An 18,593-nucleotide genomic window follows, 5' to 3' on the forward strand; every position below is an offset into this window, starting at 1 on the left:
AATGGTTGTTGACCATTTATCTCAAACATTTATCATATATCTAAATTTTTGAAAATTGCAAATATATATTTTCTTGTTTTAACTAATCGAATAGCTTTGAAATCAATTAAAAATTGTATATACAAATTTTCAGTGTGCCAGAGGACATTGCGCTCCACAGTCTTAGGGTAGAGTCAATCTAGAGTCAATCAAACAGAAGAGATATTTTTAGTGGCCCCGAGTGATATCAACCAAATCTCATGGAGTATCACGCACCAACATCGAACAAGATTTTCATGCAAGATTTCAAGTCTACAGCTCAGTTAGTTCTCGAGATATCCTGCGGAGAAGCAGACAAACATACAAAAGAGATATTTTTAGTGGCCCCGACTGATATCAACCAAATCTCATGGTGTATCACGCACCAACATCGAACAAGAGTTTCATGCAAGATTTCAAGTCTACAGCTCAGTTAGTTCTCGAGATATCCTGCGGAGAAGCAGACAAACATACAAAAGAGATATTTTTAGTGGCCCCGACTGATATCAACCAAATCTCATGGTGTATCACGCACCAACATCGAACAAGAGTTTCATGCAAGATTTCAAGTCTACAGCTCAGTTAGTTCTCGAGATATCCTGCGGAGAAGCAGACAAACATACAAAAGAGATATTTTTAGTGGCCCCGACTGATATCAACCAAATCTCATGGTGTATCACGCACCAACATCGAACAAGAGTTTCATGCAAGATTTCAAGTCTACAGCTCAGTTAGTTCTCGAGATATCCTGCGGAGAAGCAGACAAACATACAAAAGAGATATTTTTAGTGGCCCCGACTGATATCAACCAAATCTCATGGTGTATCACGCACCAACATCGAACAAGAGTTTCATGCAAGATTTCAAGTCTACAGCTCAGTTAGTTCTCGAGATATCCTGCGGAGAAGCAGACAAACATACAAAAGAGATATTTTTAGTGGCCCCGACTGATATCAACCAAATCTCATGGTGTATCACGCACCAACATCGAACAAGAGTTTCATGCAAGATTTCAAGTCTACAGCTCAGTTCTCGAGATATCCTGCGGAAAAGCAGACAAAGAGGCAGAATATAATTTTGCCTTCCCCCTGGGCACAAAGCTTTGTTGATGCTAAGCCAATAACATTATATTTCAAGATATAACACGTTTAAAAATAGTTTTAATATTTTTATATATACATGGTGAAAATCATGTCTACGACATTCCTAGCAAAAGCTGTAGGCAAATAACCCCTTACATTGTGATGACACATAGAAAAAGAAACCTCTTACCAAAGCTATACTCACCAAAACAATTTGATACTACGTAAAGGGATAAACTGGGAACATAAAGGTTTTACTGAAAGATATCACGCGTGCGTTGTGTTGATATGCGCAAGACATTGGCATTGTCCCTACAGATTATTATGTTTTTGCGTTATTTTCCCATTAAAAGGACATGAGACAAGATAGGGGTTGCAATTTATTTGAAAAATTAAAGTTTCCCACCTTCTACCCCTCTTTGAAAGGGGGGGGGGTTTAGTTACTCTCAAAAAACTGCACAAAGAATACGTATGGTGAAGGTGGTACATCGATATTTCAATCCGTTTGCAATATACGAGTATCTAGGCGCATCAGGACTTAATTTACACCCTGTATATGAAGAGGCCACTGGTGTTGAGAGGTTTAATAATGCTTCATAATAACTGAATGACAGGTGTACAGAGACTATAACTATTTTATACGTACATAATTACAGTAATTATTGCCTAAACCTGTAGCGTTGTTCAATTAACGGCTTTAGTAGTTGTACATATTTCTATTATTTATCAAACACGTCTAGGGTAAGTCACAAAAAAGTGGGTTTGTGAAGCAAGACAAATGTGGAACAAAATCTCAATTACTTTTAATACAAACATTTACATTATTACAGAGCTATGTTTTTGCAGGTGCCGGGTTAATTGAGTAAATAATTCAAGCTGTTCGACAGTGAAATATGTTTAGCTACATTATCCCCTCCTCATCATGTAAGACAAATTGCCTTGTTTGATGGAGGCAGTTTAAATGTTGCGGCGATGTGTTTGTATGTTTTTAATGGCTTCAAATTACAGATTTAATGACAACACATGCTTGCATACTAATACAATACTTGTGTGTCTGTGCGTGCGTATGTTTTCCAGATAATATTTTAACTAATTAAAAGTAAATAGTTTCTTAAACTGCTTATTTAGAATGGAATTAAGTATTAGTATTTGAAATAACTGTCCCACAACTGGTTTTACTATTTTATAACTCTTAGGAACTGGAACGTATATATTACATAAAGCATATTTGAAAAATTAAATGTAATTTTTAGCTTGTGGATATTTCAGATCCTTTTCAAAATCAAAACGAAATATTTCTTTATTTTCATCCTCTTAATAATAAAGTTATAATGAACTCTACTACAAGCTGCGGTGAAATAAGAAAGGAATTTTGACCATATATATATATATATATATATATATATATATATATATATATATATATATATATATATATATATTAATGGAACACAGCTGTAAAACATTTGCAACACTATAAGTACAAGGTTAAGGTGGTACAACGGGTTTCGGTTGGAACTATATTTTTGGATAAAGGCAATATTTGTCTCAGTAAAAAAAGTAAAATTTGATTATTCCAATATGTACAAGATATAGATAAAGTAATATTGGTTTATGTAGCTTCAAATGTTGAAAGGTCTCCACCAAATCCACACATTTGCAAAAGATAAAATGAAAGATCTTTGCAGCAGATTTGTTCGAGAACAGATGCTTATAGAAATATCCAATAAGTTATGTCGGCATTTATCTGATAATCTGCCTAGTCAAATTATGTGCTACATGCTAGTACTTACAGAAGAGCCTCTCCGGACTCAGCGTGCGTAGGACGTGCGGCACGGGTTGGTTGAACAGCGGCACTCGCATGGTGTTACGCACCGGCCACTTGCCAGTCGCGTCGCTCAGGAACGTGCCGTTCTTGAATGATCTCATCGCGTTCACCCAGGCCTCGCTCGTACTGTAGATGAAACTGCCGTCGATCCAGCTCGACACCCTGTTGATCTGGAACCAGTTAATAATACAAATAAGGCGTGTTGTGATCTTGAGATACAGAGAGGATAAACTATGCGATGGATTGAGACCTGTTGATCTGGAACCAGTTCATAATACAAATAAGGCGTGTTGTGATCTTGAGATACAGAGAGGATAAACTATGCGATGGATTGAGACCTGTTGATCTGGAACCAGTTGATAATAAGATAAGGCGTGTCGTGATCTTGAGATACAGAGAGGATAAACTATGCAATGGATTGAGACCTGTTGATCTGGAACCAGTTGATAATAAGATAAGGCGTGTCTTGATCTTGAGATACAGAGAGGATAAACTATGCAATGGATTAAGACCTGTTGATCTGGAACCAGTTGATAATACAAATAAGGTGTGTCGTGATCTTGAGAAACAGAGAGGATAAACTATGCGATGGATTGAGACCTATTGATCTCATTTTCGAGTTCTCGTCGAAAGTGTTTGATTTAGGAATTCTGTTAGGAACTACTTCAGACCCTGGGCTTTGGCTGGTAGCAAAATGCCTATCACATAATTAACTAACAAACCTTAAAACTCCGGCTCCGAACTCAGACCTAACACTCTTGTGTGGTAATTGTTGCATTCCAGCCGTATTTATTTGTGGTTTTATACATGTTCAAATTTCCCCCCAAAACTGCATTCTTTGTACATAAATGTGTATTGGTTATTGATCAATTGCACCAAACCATGATATATTTATTATTGCTATTACTCTAGGGGCTGGAAAAATTAATTTCCACCTGTCTATCTGGGTACGTGATTATCTGTCCGCACAATATCTCGTAAACAAACTAACATAGGTTAGGTCTATAGAGACATAATTTTGCACGAATCTTTACGTGATCTTTAAAGTGTCCGTAGGCTGACACAACTTCTATTCTGTTTGTCGGAAAACGTAAAGTTTTGTTCTGTATGATATGAGCTGTACACTTGACATGTTGTGCGACACGTAATGTGGTCATACTTCCTACCTTGTAAATATTGTTTCAAGTAGAATACAATCCGTCTTTTAGGCGGTGGTTTATACACTTTTAGAGTATATAAATGTGCATAGGCATTACTAACCCAAGCTTCTAGATCAAATTATCGAGATCCATTAATATCCATCTAAGACAACTAAATTTAAGTACACTTTTATTAACTTCGTAAGGTTCTCGTGATATGCTACTTTTAGTCCAATATACATTGAGTTGGGCAAACGAAAATAAGAATATTACAGCATCGGTCGTATCCTATTCGAGGTAGAAGCAATTTCTTTAGTTTATAAGAGACGCTGCATAGAACATAATGATTGAGATATACTATCTAGAAATAAATAATCCGTGTGTGTAGTTAAAAACGTGTTTAAAATCGACAGATGTGTTAACACGGACTGCCCATGTACGGTACATCACCAGACCTGATTTCCTCTTGTGGCAGTACCACACACCTGTGCAGAATCCGATATCCGACAGCTGTGGCAGCTGTTTTATTCATGAATGCAGAGTCTGGGTACGTGAATGGATGTCCCCTCACACCGCCTGGTCAGTTACTAGTAGGCTACCCAACAGAACTGTCCGGCTACACCGGCTACTGGCTGGTTAAGGAGGTATAGCCAAATACAGAACTAATTTGAGAACCAACAACGCATAGATTTTAACCGCAATTGTATCTCATGATTCACAAGAGAAATCCATTATAAGGAATGGTCCGGACTCCATTTTCAAAGAAGCTCCAACATTGTAGAAGCGCAGTAGATTGAACCAGATGATGTGAAATGTTACGAAATAAACATTTCTCTCCTTAAGGAATTCTCCGTTTTCCCTAGAAGGATAATTTATCTTGAGTCGTAGACATAATACTGGGTACCTCCAATAGGAAATTATTCGATCTGGCAAGACAAGTGGACAAGCATGCAAAGATTGCATTAATAAGTATGGAATTTCAAAAGATAACTAAAAGAGAGATCATTTTATATACATCATGAATGACTTGTATAGACTTTCGGAGAGGACATTACATAAAGAAAAAATAAATGTATTCAGTAAGTTGATTCAAACTCTCTTTGGAGATAAATGCTGAAATCATGATCATTTATGAACTGGACAAGTTCATAGCCGTGGTTTATCTCAATTAGGTTTATAAGTAGGCAGATCCAGTAGGCAGATTTTTGCTGTGAGTATGTTGTAGAAGAGTGGTAATAAAATATAACATTATCAACTGATGAAACAAGTTACACAGGAGATACCGAACGGACATGTGTGGGATTTGCAACAGGTATCACCTAAATTGTGGCAGGTCCTACTTCATATGGCAGGGAAAACATTTATCACAACCACTGGGCGTGAATAGTGTCATAACATGTAAAAGAATTCTGTTGGTTTCTGTTTGGAAGCAGATTGGTGGCGAGAGCACAATCTCTCTAAATCGCTGGTGGACTGGCCCATCTCATATCACAAATTTAACACAATGATATTGTGCGAGTGCGTGCGTGTGTGTCTATGTTTGTGAGTGATGTGATTTTACCATTTGAGTATAACACATATTACATTAGTGCTACAACCACTAGGGTACGCACTACCTACCTACCTGTAATTTCTTAATCCTATACATAATATAAAGGGAATAGAGAAGTGGAGAGAAGGTGCTGGTTGTGCACTACTAGCCTGCCTAGTTATACAAAGGACTGAGTTGTTAATTTAAATCCCTTCATGCTTTTAGGACAGCAGGTACCATCGAGATGCTGCTACCGTCTGAAGCAGCAATCAGCTCTAGTGGCTGGCACTCATGCTTACTACGCTTATCGGTTATCGGCTATACTACAAACTTCTCACCCGTTCTCTTGGGCTGTTGGGGCTCTGGCCAGTCTTCCGGTCGTAGCCGCCGCGGTGGAAAGGGATGGACTTGCCGCCCTCGCACTCTTTATCGTACATCTCATCACAATTCTCTATCTGGATTATTACAAACTTCTCACCTGTTCTTTTGGGCTGTTGGGGCTCTGACCAGTCTTCCGGTCGTAGCCGGCGCGGTGGAACGGGATGGACTTGCCGCCCTCGCACTCTTTGTCGTACATCTCATCACAATTCTCTATCTGGATTATTACAAACTTCTCACCTGTTCTTTTGGGCTGTTGGGGCTCTGACCAGTCTTCCGGTCGTAGCCGGCGCGGTGGAACGGGATAGACTTGCCGCCCTCGCACTCTTTGTCGTACATCTCATCACAATTCTCTATCTGGATTATTACAAACTTCTCACCTGTTCTCTTGGACTGTTGGGGCTCTGACCAGTCTTCCGGTCGTAGCCGGCGCGGTGGAACGGGATGGACTTGCCGCCCTCGCACTCTTTGTTGTAAATCTCATCACAATTCTCTATCTGGATTATTACAAACTTCTCACCTGTTCTCTTGGACTGTTGGGGCTCTGACCAGTCTTCCGGTCGTAGCCGGCGCGGTGGAACGGGATGGACTTGCCGCCCTCGCACTCTTTGTCGTACATCTCATCACACTTCTCTATCTCGATTTGATGCACCTCTATGGGACATCCGGATTCGCTCGCCATCACGATCTCCGAGCTCACCACTTGGCCTACAACATAAGCATGTAACAATAGGTGATTAAAAGAATTTTAAAACTAGGTCGATATTGTGTTTCACCAGTCAATGCAATCTTCTTTAATAAACCCACGTTATAATAGTTGAGAATTACGTGATAGGTAATTAAAATGTAAGTGAACTATAAGAAGATCCAATACCGATCCGTGTACCAATTCGAACAAAATCACCTCTAATCATATTTATTAGTTTTATTACATCAATAAATCTTTAATCTTCGTATGCATATACAATATAGAATAACCATATCCGCGACCTCAGTTAAACAGCGTTACTTTTGAATCAACACGTGTTTGTGTACTTAGATCGTAGATCCGTCCGTATGGCCCTGCGCAATGTGACTCATTGACTATAGTTAGGTTCCTCTGTAAGTGGGTTTTGTAGATGATGCTTTGCCATTGTAAAGTTTGAAGATTTTCGTGTTATATCTGTGTTGCCAATGGTGCAGTGTAGCGTGTGGGGATGTTAAATGTTGTTGTCGAAGTGTTGGTGCAAGCACTAATGGCTTCCTTCTGGTGGACAAAAAAAATTGTGCAATGCATTTTATTGCAGATGCATTGCAGTTGTATTTATATCTACAATACGAGAGGGAGATATTTTTGGAAAATTAACTTATAAAATAAACCACGCTCATTATCAAATATGAATCGAAAATAAAAGAGAACAATATAAAATTCCACACAAAATCATCCTTTCAAAGTATGTCAGTCTCCTTATCACAATAAAAGGTAAATCTTCGTAAGCGTACTTACGACAAAATGATAATCCATAATTAGTTCACACTGATTACGACTATCGTTTGCTGCGCCGGTGGTTCTCTGTACAGACATGTAGGGAACTCTCTTCACACGATCATTTAGAGTAAAGGTCACCTCTTACCAAGACTAACTAGATCTCGGGGTTTTCAATTACAGAGCCCATCTGGCAGCTACATTACGCTGGTGGCAGAAATGGATAGCTGAGGCAATTGCAGGCAAGGGAGCTCATCAATCACACTGTAAAGCTGATGAAACATGCAGCCTTGTTTGTCTAGATATTTGACATCGGATTACTCTAATCATGCGTCTAAGCACATTTCTGAAAATATTTTGTCTCCTCTGTGCTAGCTTTAAAAAAATAATATGAGCTGTTATCAATCATGTAACAGTTATATTAAGGTATTCAGGACTTGATTGTTCAATATGATCACTAATATAAAAACGAAGAGAAAATGTAATTTATGTAGAAAAAACTAATATTACTACAACCAGAGCACACCTTAAATGCTAATGTCACAGATTTACAGTAAGGTCCAAAGTGGCAAATGACCAGTTCTTTTGGTGAATGAAACGAACATGCTCTATTACCAAAAGTATGCATACGCTATGTCATCATATTTATAAATTGAGGTAAAAATTAGTCAAAAAAAGAATTCAAAATGAGGTCAAAATGGGAGATTACCAAAGGTTACAACATGAAATAATAAGTCTTTCTCCGTTCTCTTAGCTTGACAAACTTAAATCCAACTGTCAGACACGTAAATAAATGTAAAATTGGTGTCAGATAATCTTGTCAGAACCTTAAAATGGTCTCTCTATCTTTTTGTCTGTCAGTAAAGCTCCCTTTTTATTGCTCGACTGAACACCGAGTACTTTCCTCTATTGGCTTTAAGTGGATGAGGCTGGAACAGAAATAGTTTCTCTTCTACCAACTGAGGAGGCCGTCATAGGGATGTCGGCAGGCAGTGGCTCCTACCACTAAATTCACTAATCCTAAAAATGCTAACCTTAGAAGCAAGCACGAAGTTCCTTTTATGACTAAGAACAGTGATGTATTTCCTCAGCTTCTTGTGCTAAGTAAACAAGGGATTTGTTGTTATTCTTTGTTTCCAATGTAATTTGTGTCATAAACGTTTTCCACTTTTTATTACCAAAACTGAACTCAATTGAAATAAGCAATACTCCATCCCCTTGTTTGCACTACCAGCTGATTTGTAGAAGGCCTATTCAAAGCCGAAGTGATTAGTAAAGTGTGTTACATTTTGTGAATACTTGTTCTATGTGTTCAGAATTAATTAATAGCGATAGAAGTCAGCACATTTTTATCCTCCACAAAACTGGAGGGAGGAATCGCCCCATCTCTCCCGCTCCTCCACAGTTACCAATCTCCGCGCTCACGTGAACATCACAGCAGAGATTTAGTGCTCTACATCTGACGTTGTGTAACGTGCCTGTCAACTGTTAGCGCTAAACACATGTTAGCTCCCTTCATCAATAATGGATCAGCTGTTTCATTTGTCCTCGATTGACCGCTACATACCCCTGTTAGCAATGCTAAGCGGTACAGATTGCACCCGTCGTGACGTGTCGGAACATGCTGATACACGAGTTTCTACCCATGTCACCGCACGTCCGGCAGTGGATCCCCTTGATGTACGACGTTAGCACTGGCACTATTCTGATCATCGTGTTGTAATGATAATTATTACTAACCGAAGCATGGGAATTATAGAATGACTCGACTATAAACATAACAAAAACGATCGCGAACATAACGAAAGACAGACAGACAGACATAGACAGCTTATTGACCTTTTGAATTGATAAGGTTTCTTCTTGGATCGAGTGGAAATTATTTGCCAAGTTTCACCTTTACGCCTCTCTTTGTCGAGATTTGTCGGTAGACAGAGAGACAGGTGGACCGATTGCCCTTTAACCTTATGCTCCAAAATCAATAGTGTTCTTCCTTGAACTAGGAGGAATCCATGTACCAACTTTCAAGCCTCTAGGACCATTCTATCACGTTATTCCTTACAGAGAGACAGACGAACCGATTGCCCTTTAACCTTATGCTCCAAAATCAATAGTGTTCTTCCTTGAACTAGAAGGAATCCATGTACCAACTTTCAAGCCTCTAGGACCATTCTATCAAGTTATTCCTTACAGAGAGACAGACGGACCGATTGCCCTTTAACCTTATGCTCCAAAATCAATAGTGTTCTTCCTTGAACTAGAAGGAATCCATGTACCAACTTTCAAGCCTCTAGGACCATTCTATCAAGTTATTCCTTACAGAGAGACAGACGGACCGATTGACCTTTAACCTTATGCTCCAAACTCAATAGTGTTCTTCCTTGAACTAGAAGGAATCCATGTACCAACTTTCAAGCCTCTAGGACCATTCTATCAAGTTATTCCTTACAGAGAGACAGACGGACTGAGACGGACACTTTTGTAATAAGGTTCTGTCATGGGTGTAATAGGTGCGATAAAACACATGTTTGGATACCTTTTGTGGAAGAAATAGCTATAAAATGTTTTTGCCACAACCAATTTAAAATAACTGAAGGTAGAGTAATTTCTAACATTTATTTTGGTTGTGACCATTTTAGTGCCTTATAATTATATAAAATACGGTAAGGATGTGAAATAACACTGAAGAGAATAACGTGTTTTATTCCTTATACAAATAAACTGTTTAAGTAAAATTGTGTTGCAATATTTGATTTTGAAAGATTCACATTCAATTAAAAACGTAATTTCCTACACCAAAAATAATGAAAACGCATTCTTCTCCCTGACACTGGTAACTCGTGTACTTTCTGTAAGAACATTCATACTTCATCTTTTTCTATGTTGGCCTATTTGTCCAAACCTCCTACTTCAAATACTTGTAAAAACTGCTCGTGGAGATACCAAAAGAAATGACTTTTCTGTCTTCTGAAAAGTTATAATAAAAGCTTATGTCTTTGTAATTAAAGTCATGGTAACCAAAAACCAGTTGCATCTGAATTACTAATATTTCAATTTAATTAATCTAAAACCCATCATCAGACATAGAAGTCTTGATGCAAACATGCCATTTTATGTCTTATGCTTATGAGTATAAGACACAAAATAGTGCAGATGTATGCATATGCGTAAGCTTATGGATTTGTTAATAATTTAAAATTCATCTCAAACAATCAATGTCAGTGGGCCTACTCGAACAGAAAACACGCGCAGGAAGGAGACAAACAATTATTTTGTGGGAAAAAATTAATTAAAAATACGATACATGAATCAAACCAAAAAGCTTTTCAAATTTGTATAAAGCAACTGCGATTATGTTTGCTTGAACACGATCAGCACTGATGACGACTACACTATACGGAGAAGAACATTAACGATTATCACTACGGCCGCGGCAGTTCCAATCACAACACACCTTGTGTGGACAGGTCAAGTCCAGCAAGTGGTGGTTTCTAACTATTGCCATCAGTATCTTTTAATTGTTCTCTTTCAAAGTACTTGATATCCTTTAAATGTTCTTCAGCAGATACTGCATTGACAGTAAAAGTGAATGTACTCAGATCCACTAATCGAGAGAAGGTAATTGAAAGGCACAAAAGATTGACATTTTTACAAACCAATGAATACAGTTATGATAGGCGTTCTACGTGGGTGGGAATTGAGGGTTGAGACTTCTTAGGTTCTCTTCCACACTTAAGAGACCATACTTGTAATGGAAAAGAAGGAGACTGTAGGACAGCTTTTAGTACTGGTAGAAGTACACAATTTTGGACCACTTGAAGGGACAGTGGTTTGGGAAACTCGTTTTCCACAACAAATGAATCGATTTGGTCTCTTTTACTATGTGTATATAAAGTTAATATATAACTAAATAAGTTTTCATTTTCAAATATTTTATTTTTGCACCGTGTTCTATAAATAGCTGCTCTATAAATATTCTCATTAAGAACAATAAATTTGTCGTTTTAAACAATTTTTTATTTTAATGACTTGTGACGTAATGAACAGATGATTTTAAGTATTAAGAGAAGTGTATAAATATTAATGTTAATCTTTTAATTTTCTTGTTTTCAGTCTGGTTTTGGATCTTAAAGCAATAACAATCACAACTTTAACTAATTAAATGGTTCTACCTTAAATGAACGTAATTTGTGTAAATAATACCTAACCTAAAATATGAGCAAGTGATACGTAATTGGATCTTTATCGAAATAAAAAAATAAAGATCAATCAATAGGCTGAACAATTTATTTTCTTTTTGTTCGGTTCGCACTATATCTCGATAACCAATTCAGCTATGGATTTGAAATTTGGCATAGAACTGAATGTTTGCTATACCTCAATTTCTACGTATACAAGATTGAATTCAATGATGTTGCATGTTCCTCAATGGTATTTACTTATATCCTTAATAAAGGACACGCGTCACGCTGTCGTCCTGTTAACATTGCAAACACTTTCATATGAACACTGGTACGAATATCTACATCCACTTTATATTCTTATATTTATAGATCTACTTAGTGGTTTTGCCACTTTCGCCAAATAGCAAGCCAAAAAACATTCAGCTACTTATGTTATCCCCACTGTAGCCAAAAGTGGATGCAAGAAAACAGTGCTCCACGTGATCGATTTAATTGGATTAACGACGTATAATAACACAAAGTGACGAAGCGGTTTTGGTACAAGTTTTCTCGATTATTTGCATAAGTAAAAGTGGAACGGATCTGTAATTTATGCCGAGTAAAAGTGGAATTTAAAAGCAACAAAAACGTATTATATCAAGATTTAACGATCTGATGGGACCTGGGACTGATGGCTTCTGGTCTCGTGTTTCTTACACACAAAGTTTGGAGTTGCAGGATAGTGCAAGGGATGGTAACCATAGGAGAGGGTGATACACACTTGGACAAATACAGTACGTATAATAATACAAAATTATTAATTGTAATATAATATCCCCACTATTTTTGAATATCGGAAATATAACAAGTAACAGATTAAAAAATAAACTTAAAGTTTAAATTTAATTATAATTACTAAAACCGTTGCTTATTTCATTGTACTTAGGTAATATACATTCTTATGTTTCAATTTACTAACAACACGAATGTCAGGATAAGCGGATTTCGCACATTTGCCATAGTTATAGTTACAAAGGTATAACACAACGTTTCGAGGATTGAAATCTATCCTCTTCGTCGGGTGGGTGAGGTGTTAGTACATGAAAAGAATTAGAGAACAGAAAGAAGAAAAAAGGTAAAGAGAAAGTTCAAACAAACTCAAAAGTTGCTAGTAGTCTAGTCATGGCGTTGTCACTGCTGAGAATGCAGGTCCTGAGCACAAGTGACGAGTACGAGAGAGAGACACAATCACACATCACACCGGCACGGATGAAAGTGGGATACTGACATGAAAATCGATGTCGGCGTTTTTGGCACCGCGTCGTGTCACCTAACACGAATATACACGCACATATTTACAATGTAGCTTCTAAAATACAACTAATTCACCCGAAACAAGCCGATTCCGTTTAGTTAACCTTCCCAATTAGAATGGTAAAGCCTCGTACTAAAAATGTTATGGATTAATCGGTTTAGTTATAGATGTTTCTCCATAACATGAAACACGCTGTATCCAGGCTGCTTGTGGATAACTGACAAGTTTAATAAAATATTCCGACATTAGGGCGGTTTGTTATACGAGAACAAATCGGGCGCAGTTTAATGCCAATAGCAAATGTCTATGACAGGGCATTTTGCCGGTGCTAGTTTTTAAGCAAGGTAACTTTAACAGGTGAATAATACAATGACGTATTACTGTTAGAAATATTATGTAAACGTTAGACTCTTATAGTAAAGTGAGCCTAGCTGGAGGGAATCCCCTTAATTCTTTAATTCAGTACTGAGAGTCATCTTCGCTTCGGTACTGACGGCGTACTGGATGTATTCGGATAGTTTCAGGCTCCTGATCTGATGGAATGAACGCTCGTAATGTTTTAGAAGGAATTTTAAAAATCCAAAAGTAAAGCCTTTCACCAAAACTTACCGAAAAAGGCGAGCAGTGCAGTTCGATTCTTCAAGGAGCCCATGCCATCGTCGCCCTTCATGAACAGGGTGCTGAGTTTGCGCGGACTGGGCCTGTCCTGACCCGCCAACATGTAGACACCGTCCGAGTACGCTGGCGGGCTCTTGCGCGTCATGTGTCCATCTGAAATGCCAGGACAAGGAAAATCAGTGATTGACTTCCAATTTTTCACTTATACCTGCCAACACAGTGAGGATATCGTAATTTATATATTAGATAGGGGAGGGTACGATAAGCGGACCCGGTGTTTTATATCGAAATTGGCAAACGATATTACTTAACCATAACCATCGATATAATCAATCGATACTGATTAATTATTTCGAAAAGTTAACTTAAATAATCTACATCAACAAGTTGTAAACACTTTCAAATAATAAATGTAAGGTAATATTTTAATTTTACATAAGTAACATTTGATTATTAAAAATGGCAGCCAATTTCAGAAAAATGCACTACATTGCTTTGAAAGATATAAGACGTGTTTTACGTGGCTTCAAATGTTGGACTCGTACCGAAAAACCCATTATGTGAAATTTGTGGGAAATAAACAACTGTAACTGTGAGAGGGGCAAAAATGGTTGTCTTCAGTTTTCCTAATTTTTGTTATAATAATTTGTTTCATCACTGTAAATATTAAATTCATATTTTAATATAAAACATATGATTGTTATTGAAGACTATAGGTACTTTTATATCGATTGATGGTCTAGGATTTGAGATACGAATATTAGGTATCAATGATTACATTCTTCGATATAAAATACCGGGTCCGCTTATCGTACCCTACCCTATGAGATATTATAAAAGTGTTAAAGCATTCTTCAACGCTTCTTTTGAATTTCTATTTTGCAGTATGAAGCATAATGCATTGATGCACGACCAGTTGTTGAATCTGATGACCGTCTCAAAAAGTACAATTTATTGTTATAAAGGATCAAATTAAAAAGTGACTTTGTGCAAGTAGTGCAAGGTTTGTGATATAGTACAGTACATAAAACAAAATAGTATGCAATACAGACTATTGTACAATAGCTCGCAAACATGACCTTGTGGGAATTCGGTAAAAAGGATCTGAATACCGTGTGTGTTAAACCCACCACTCTTACAGTGGTCTTAGAGTTATCCATTGTAAGATTTCTACACATAACGTAGCTATGGTGGGAACGGTTGAATCAGTCTAAATGTAGAGTTTATCTCCATTCTCAGCTAACAGTAGCAGCTGAAATCTGTCATTGATACAGATAAATCCTGGAATCTGGAGTATGATGTTACTTTAGACTTGGACTCGAGGAGTCAAGTCTGTGAAGTGTCAGATTTCGGACGCTGCGTTGAGAAAAAGGTGTAAAACCGAAGGAGAAATATTATAAACGAATATGTAATGTTTGTAGGATTTAACTAGGGAAGAATCCTAAACATATTTTGTCACATTTCATTTTTGATACATATAAACCCTGCAGTTTTGGATATTCATACAAAATACACACGCGTGTTTAGAAAATATGATTAAACAACAGTTTGTTTTGGCACGCCTCGTTTTATTTAGTAACCGTCTTAATCTACTACATAGTATTAACCTAATCTTAAAATAACAGTTTTCCTTACTATAATAAAGGTAAGCAGCGCTGTTTTAATACAACTGTGCGATTGCGAGCGGTATAGACATAGCAGGCTCGAATCCTGTCTGTGACCGTTCCACTTTTTATCAGTACCATCGGTCTTGTTCTCTATCGACTCTCACCCTTATTCTGTATGGTAAGATCCTCGCACAGACCAGTGGCTCATTAGGACGGGCCGAATTAGGCTATAGGGGGATCGGCTTCTCCTGTGAAGGAAACAGGATTTTTCCGGACATTTGCCATCGTTAAGTGAAACAAGAAAACAGTAACACTACGTTTCGAGATCTGCAATCGTAGATGGTTAGTAGACGAGTGAAGACGTTTTGTGACCTGTATTCCGTAGTTTAGTTTTAATGATTAGTGTTTTGTATAGTTTTGTATTAAGTGCATGTCTTTAGTGTTAGTGAAGTTGACATACAACATGTAGGTTGTGATTCCTGACTTAGGCGTGCCACAACGCTTTAGTAAGATTTGTTTATTTTAACCTAGTTTGTAATTATGTATTAGGTTAGTACTTTACCTGAAGAAGAGATCAGATTGCAGATCTCGAAACGTAGTGTTACTGTTTTCTTGTTTCACTTAACGATGGCAAATGTCCGGAAAAATCCTGTTTCCTTCACAATCCTTCCATCGTCAAAAATAACCTTCAAACGGCTTCTCCTATTACCAAAAAAAGAAAAAAAGAACTCGATCACTTTTTTACCGTTTCCACAACGATGCTGAAGCTTAAGGCAAAATGTCATCTTTGGGAAACTTCAAAATCATGTTTCGGGAAACCTAGTAACAGTTCCTGGACTGAAACGTATCCAAGACCAAGAAGGCACTGCTTTTAAATAGATTTTTAACAATGATGGATAATGTCCATTGCTGGAATAAGGGTTTAGAAAGGAAATTCCAAAAAGCAGACGAAAGTATAGCCGTCAGGATTATATTAGTTACGTAGAATCTTGTTTTAATTATACAAATTAAATTATAAAATAGCTTAACGTGCTATGATTTCTGACCAAACAGTACAATGTATGCGACACTCGCCATTACTGATCGTGTATTAAATCAAGGGATTTCCTCTAAACCTTACATGTGGTTAGATGGAAGTAAACATTGTTAATATATCATACCTATATCAGCATATTTATATACAAGCTTTACAGCGTAGGGGTATGACTATATATAAAGATTTTTATGACAGATGGGGGAATGCCACATCATCATTGCTTCATCCACCACGACAATGAAGTAAAAAGCTTCAGCAGGTTTCGCCTGAAACCGCATTACAAAGGAGCCCCTATTCCGATCTGATTTTAAATGCCTCGTTTCCAATTCCGTCCTCTTGGACAAGACGAAGAGGCAGAGCCAGGTCGAGCACCTGCGTATCGGTCGCGTACTCCGTGTGCGAACAACTCGCTGCCCGCTTTACCATCCTGGAGTATAAATAATTGGCGAACGTGCGTCCGGCTCTCACGACAGCATTCATTAGGCCGAGCTCTGTACGGTAATCAGCGGCCTGTGCGACCTGCCACGTTCCACGTACGCGGTTGTGTCGTTCACACTCGGCACTCTTTGAGGTTAGGTTCTGCAGTTAATCAGCTGATAAAACAATCAGTTGTGGTGATTTGGCGGGGCGGCGCGAGGCGCGGCGGCGTGCAATTCCTTTCCTGCTACTGCTAGGAGACCGTGGCTATCCAATTACGTCAATTACGTTGATTGTCGTTATGAAATCGGTTGTTTATTCCCGCTGCACTTCATTCCAGCAACCGTTACTTTAACCGTGTGTTCATGGTTTAGTAGAACCGGAGTCCAGACCACGCGCACACAAGGAACCGGATCCCCTCCCTGACCTCCTCGAAGTCCAAATCCCCAGAAAAGATATAATTGTACTGTATTTAGTATTGATTCTCATTAGACACACCAATAAATTTTCAGGTAAAAAATTCAGACGTAAAAGTAAGTTTTAATTTAGTATTTCCACACGATAAGTTGCCTGTGCGGATGACAATAATTATGACATTAGGAAAAATAAATATGCTAGTTCACGTAATTTGTAACAAAAGGTATCCAACAACTTTCATGAGCGTTACAAAATAAGACGCTAGTTTATTTAAATTTTCTGCCCATTTAATGAAGTTTTGGTACTGATTTTGAAAATAGCAAGTGATTTTAAGACATAATAATATTAACAATGTATTATAATAATGTTTTACTTCCTTCCACAGCTATGAACAAAACAAGAATCCTGGAGGCACACCTGATCCAAAGATAAAGGGTTCGACGTCGGATTCAAATTCTGTGTTTGGCGTGAGGAGTGTTGTTGGTGGCTCATTATACTTGATATAATAGGTGGCTCATTACCTACTCGCAGGGCGTATTCTGTTTCTTGAGATATTTTTAAAACCAAAAGGCTCTCCAGGGAAATCTTTTGAGGGAGGGGAAGGGTACAATTGAGTTGAAATTATTCAGTGTCAAAACTGTGTATACTATAAACAGTTGTAAATCGCGACAATAACGTATTAATGAGAGTGTTTCCAAAATGATATATGATAGTTTTATGTTAAAACAGAATTTTATTAATTAGATGCACTCGATTTAAGGTGATGCGTTCATAATTATAAGGATTGTAACTGGAAAAAGCACTGATTATTGAGAGGGAACAAATACAAATAGCTTAACTATTATAATCGGTATCGTTCTTTGAACTGCTCTTGGCTGATGGCAATGCAAGAGAACACGACAGTATTGGAAACATATACTCAAGGTGCTTACAATCCAAATTAAAAAGTGAAACAGTTTTGTGAAAAGTTTATACGGTTTGTTATACATTATTTCCTGAGCGTTAGCAAAGCCTAACAATCTAGCGGCTGGAAAAAAGAATAAATTCTGTCCTCACGATAACTCGGGAACGAACTGACTTTCAGAAATGTAATTTTACATGCAGCTTCATTTCTATGTAGAATGTAGAGTTCAATGATGGCGCATTTCACTATCTGGGATTTGGCTGAGCGTTAGTTTTACTTTGGTATTATAACCATGATGACGAAAAGAAATTCACACTGTATAAATGATTGTGTAAACAAACTGAGAACGTTCATAGGGGATTTGAATATGTGACATAATAAAACATGTAGCTATAGACTCGAACTTTTGTTATCAACCTCAACTAAGCCTGTTACGCGAAACGTAATGTGGCGTACTAATATCTTGTACCTTAGTAACTAAACAAACCCTGGTGTATTACATAGTATGCTTTCAGCGTAGTAAGTTGTTGAATTCACTTGACCCTATCACTACAGAACATTCAAAAGTAGAATGATTTTGGTTAATCGTGTCTGTCTACGGTCCAGAATTTGGCAGTGTATGAGTTAATTCACAAAGAAGAAATCGGTACCAACCAAAGAATAATAGCTGATCCA

The 18,593-nt window shown here is 37.6% G+C and overlaps 1 protein-coding gene across 2 annotated transcripts in view; it reads right to left on the reverse strand.

Moving 5' to 3' along the window:
• Nucleotides 1-18,593, reverse strand: part of LOC124366471 (dual oxidase) — a 264,644-nt gene that overhangs the window by 32,780 nt on the left and 213,271 nt on the right. Inside the window, exons 3-5 of one of the 2 annotated variants that reach the window (XM_046823052.1) lie at nt 13,529-13,690; nt 6,497-6,684; nt 2,894-3,098 (exon numbers count right to left, since the gene is read on the reverse strand). In XM_046823052.1, coding sequence (XP_046679008.1) covers nt 2,894-3,098; nt 6,497-6,684; nt 13,529-13,690 — 555 coding nt within the window. Of the gene's footprint in view, nt 1-2,893; nt 3,099-6,356; nt 6,421-6,496; nt 6,685-13,528; nt 13,691-18,593 lie in introns of those variants that run through there. The other variant, XM_046823053.1, reaches the window with a different exon arrangement.

Source organism: Homalodisca vitripennis, chromosome 7 (genome assembly GCF_021130785.1).
Source record: "Homalodisca vitripennis isolate AUS2020 chromosome 7, UT_GWSS_2.1, whole genome shotgun sequence".
NCBI classification, from domain to species: domain Eukaryota; kingdom Metazoa; phylum Arthropoda; class Insecta; order Hemiptera; family Cicadellidae; genus Homalodisca; species Homalodisca vitripennis.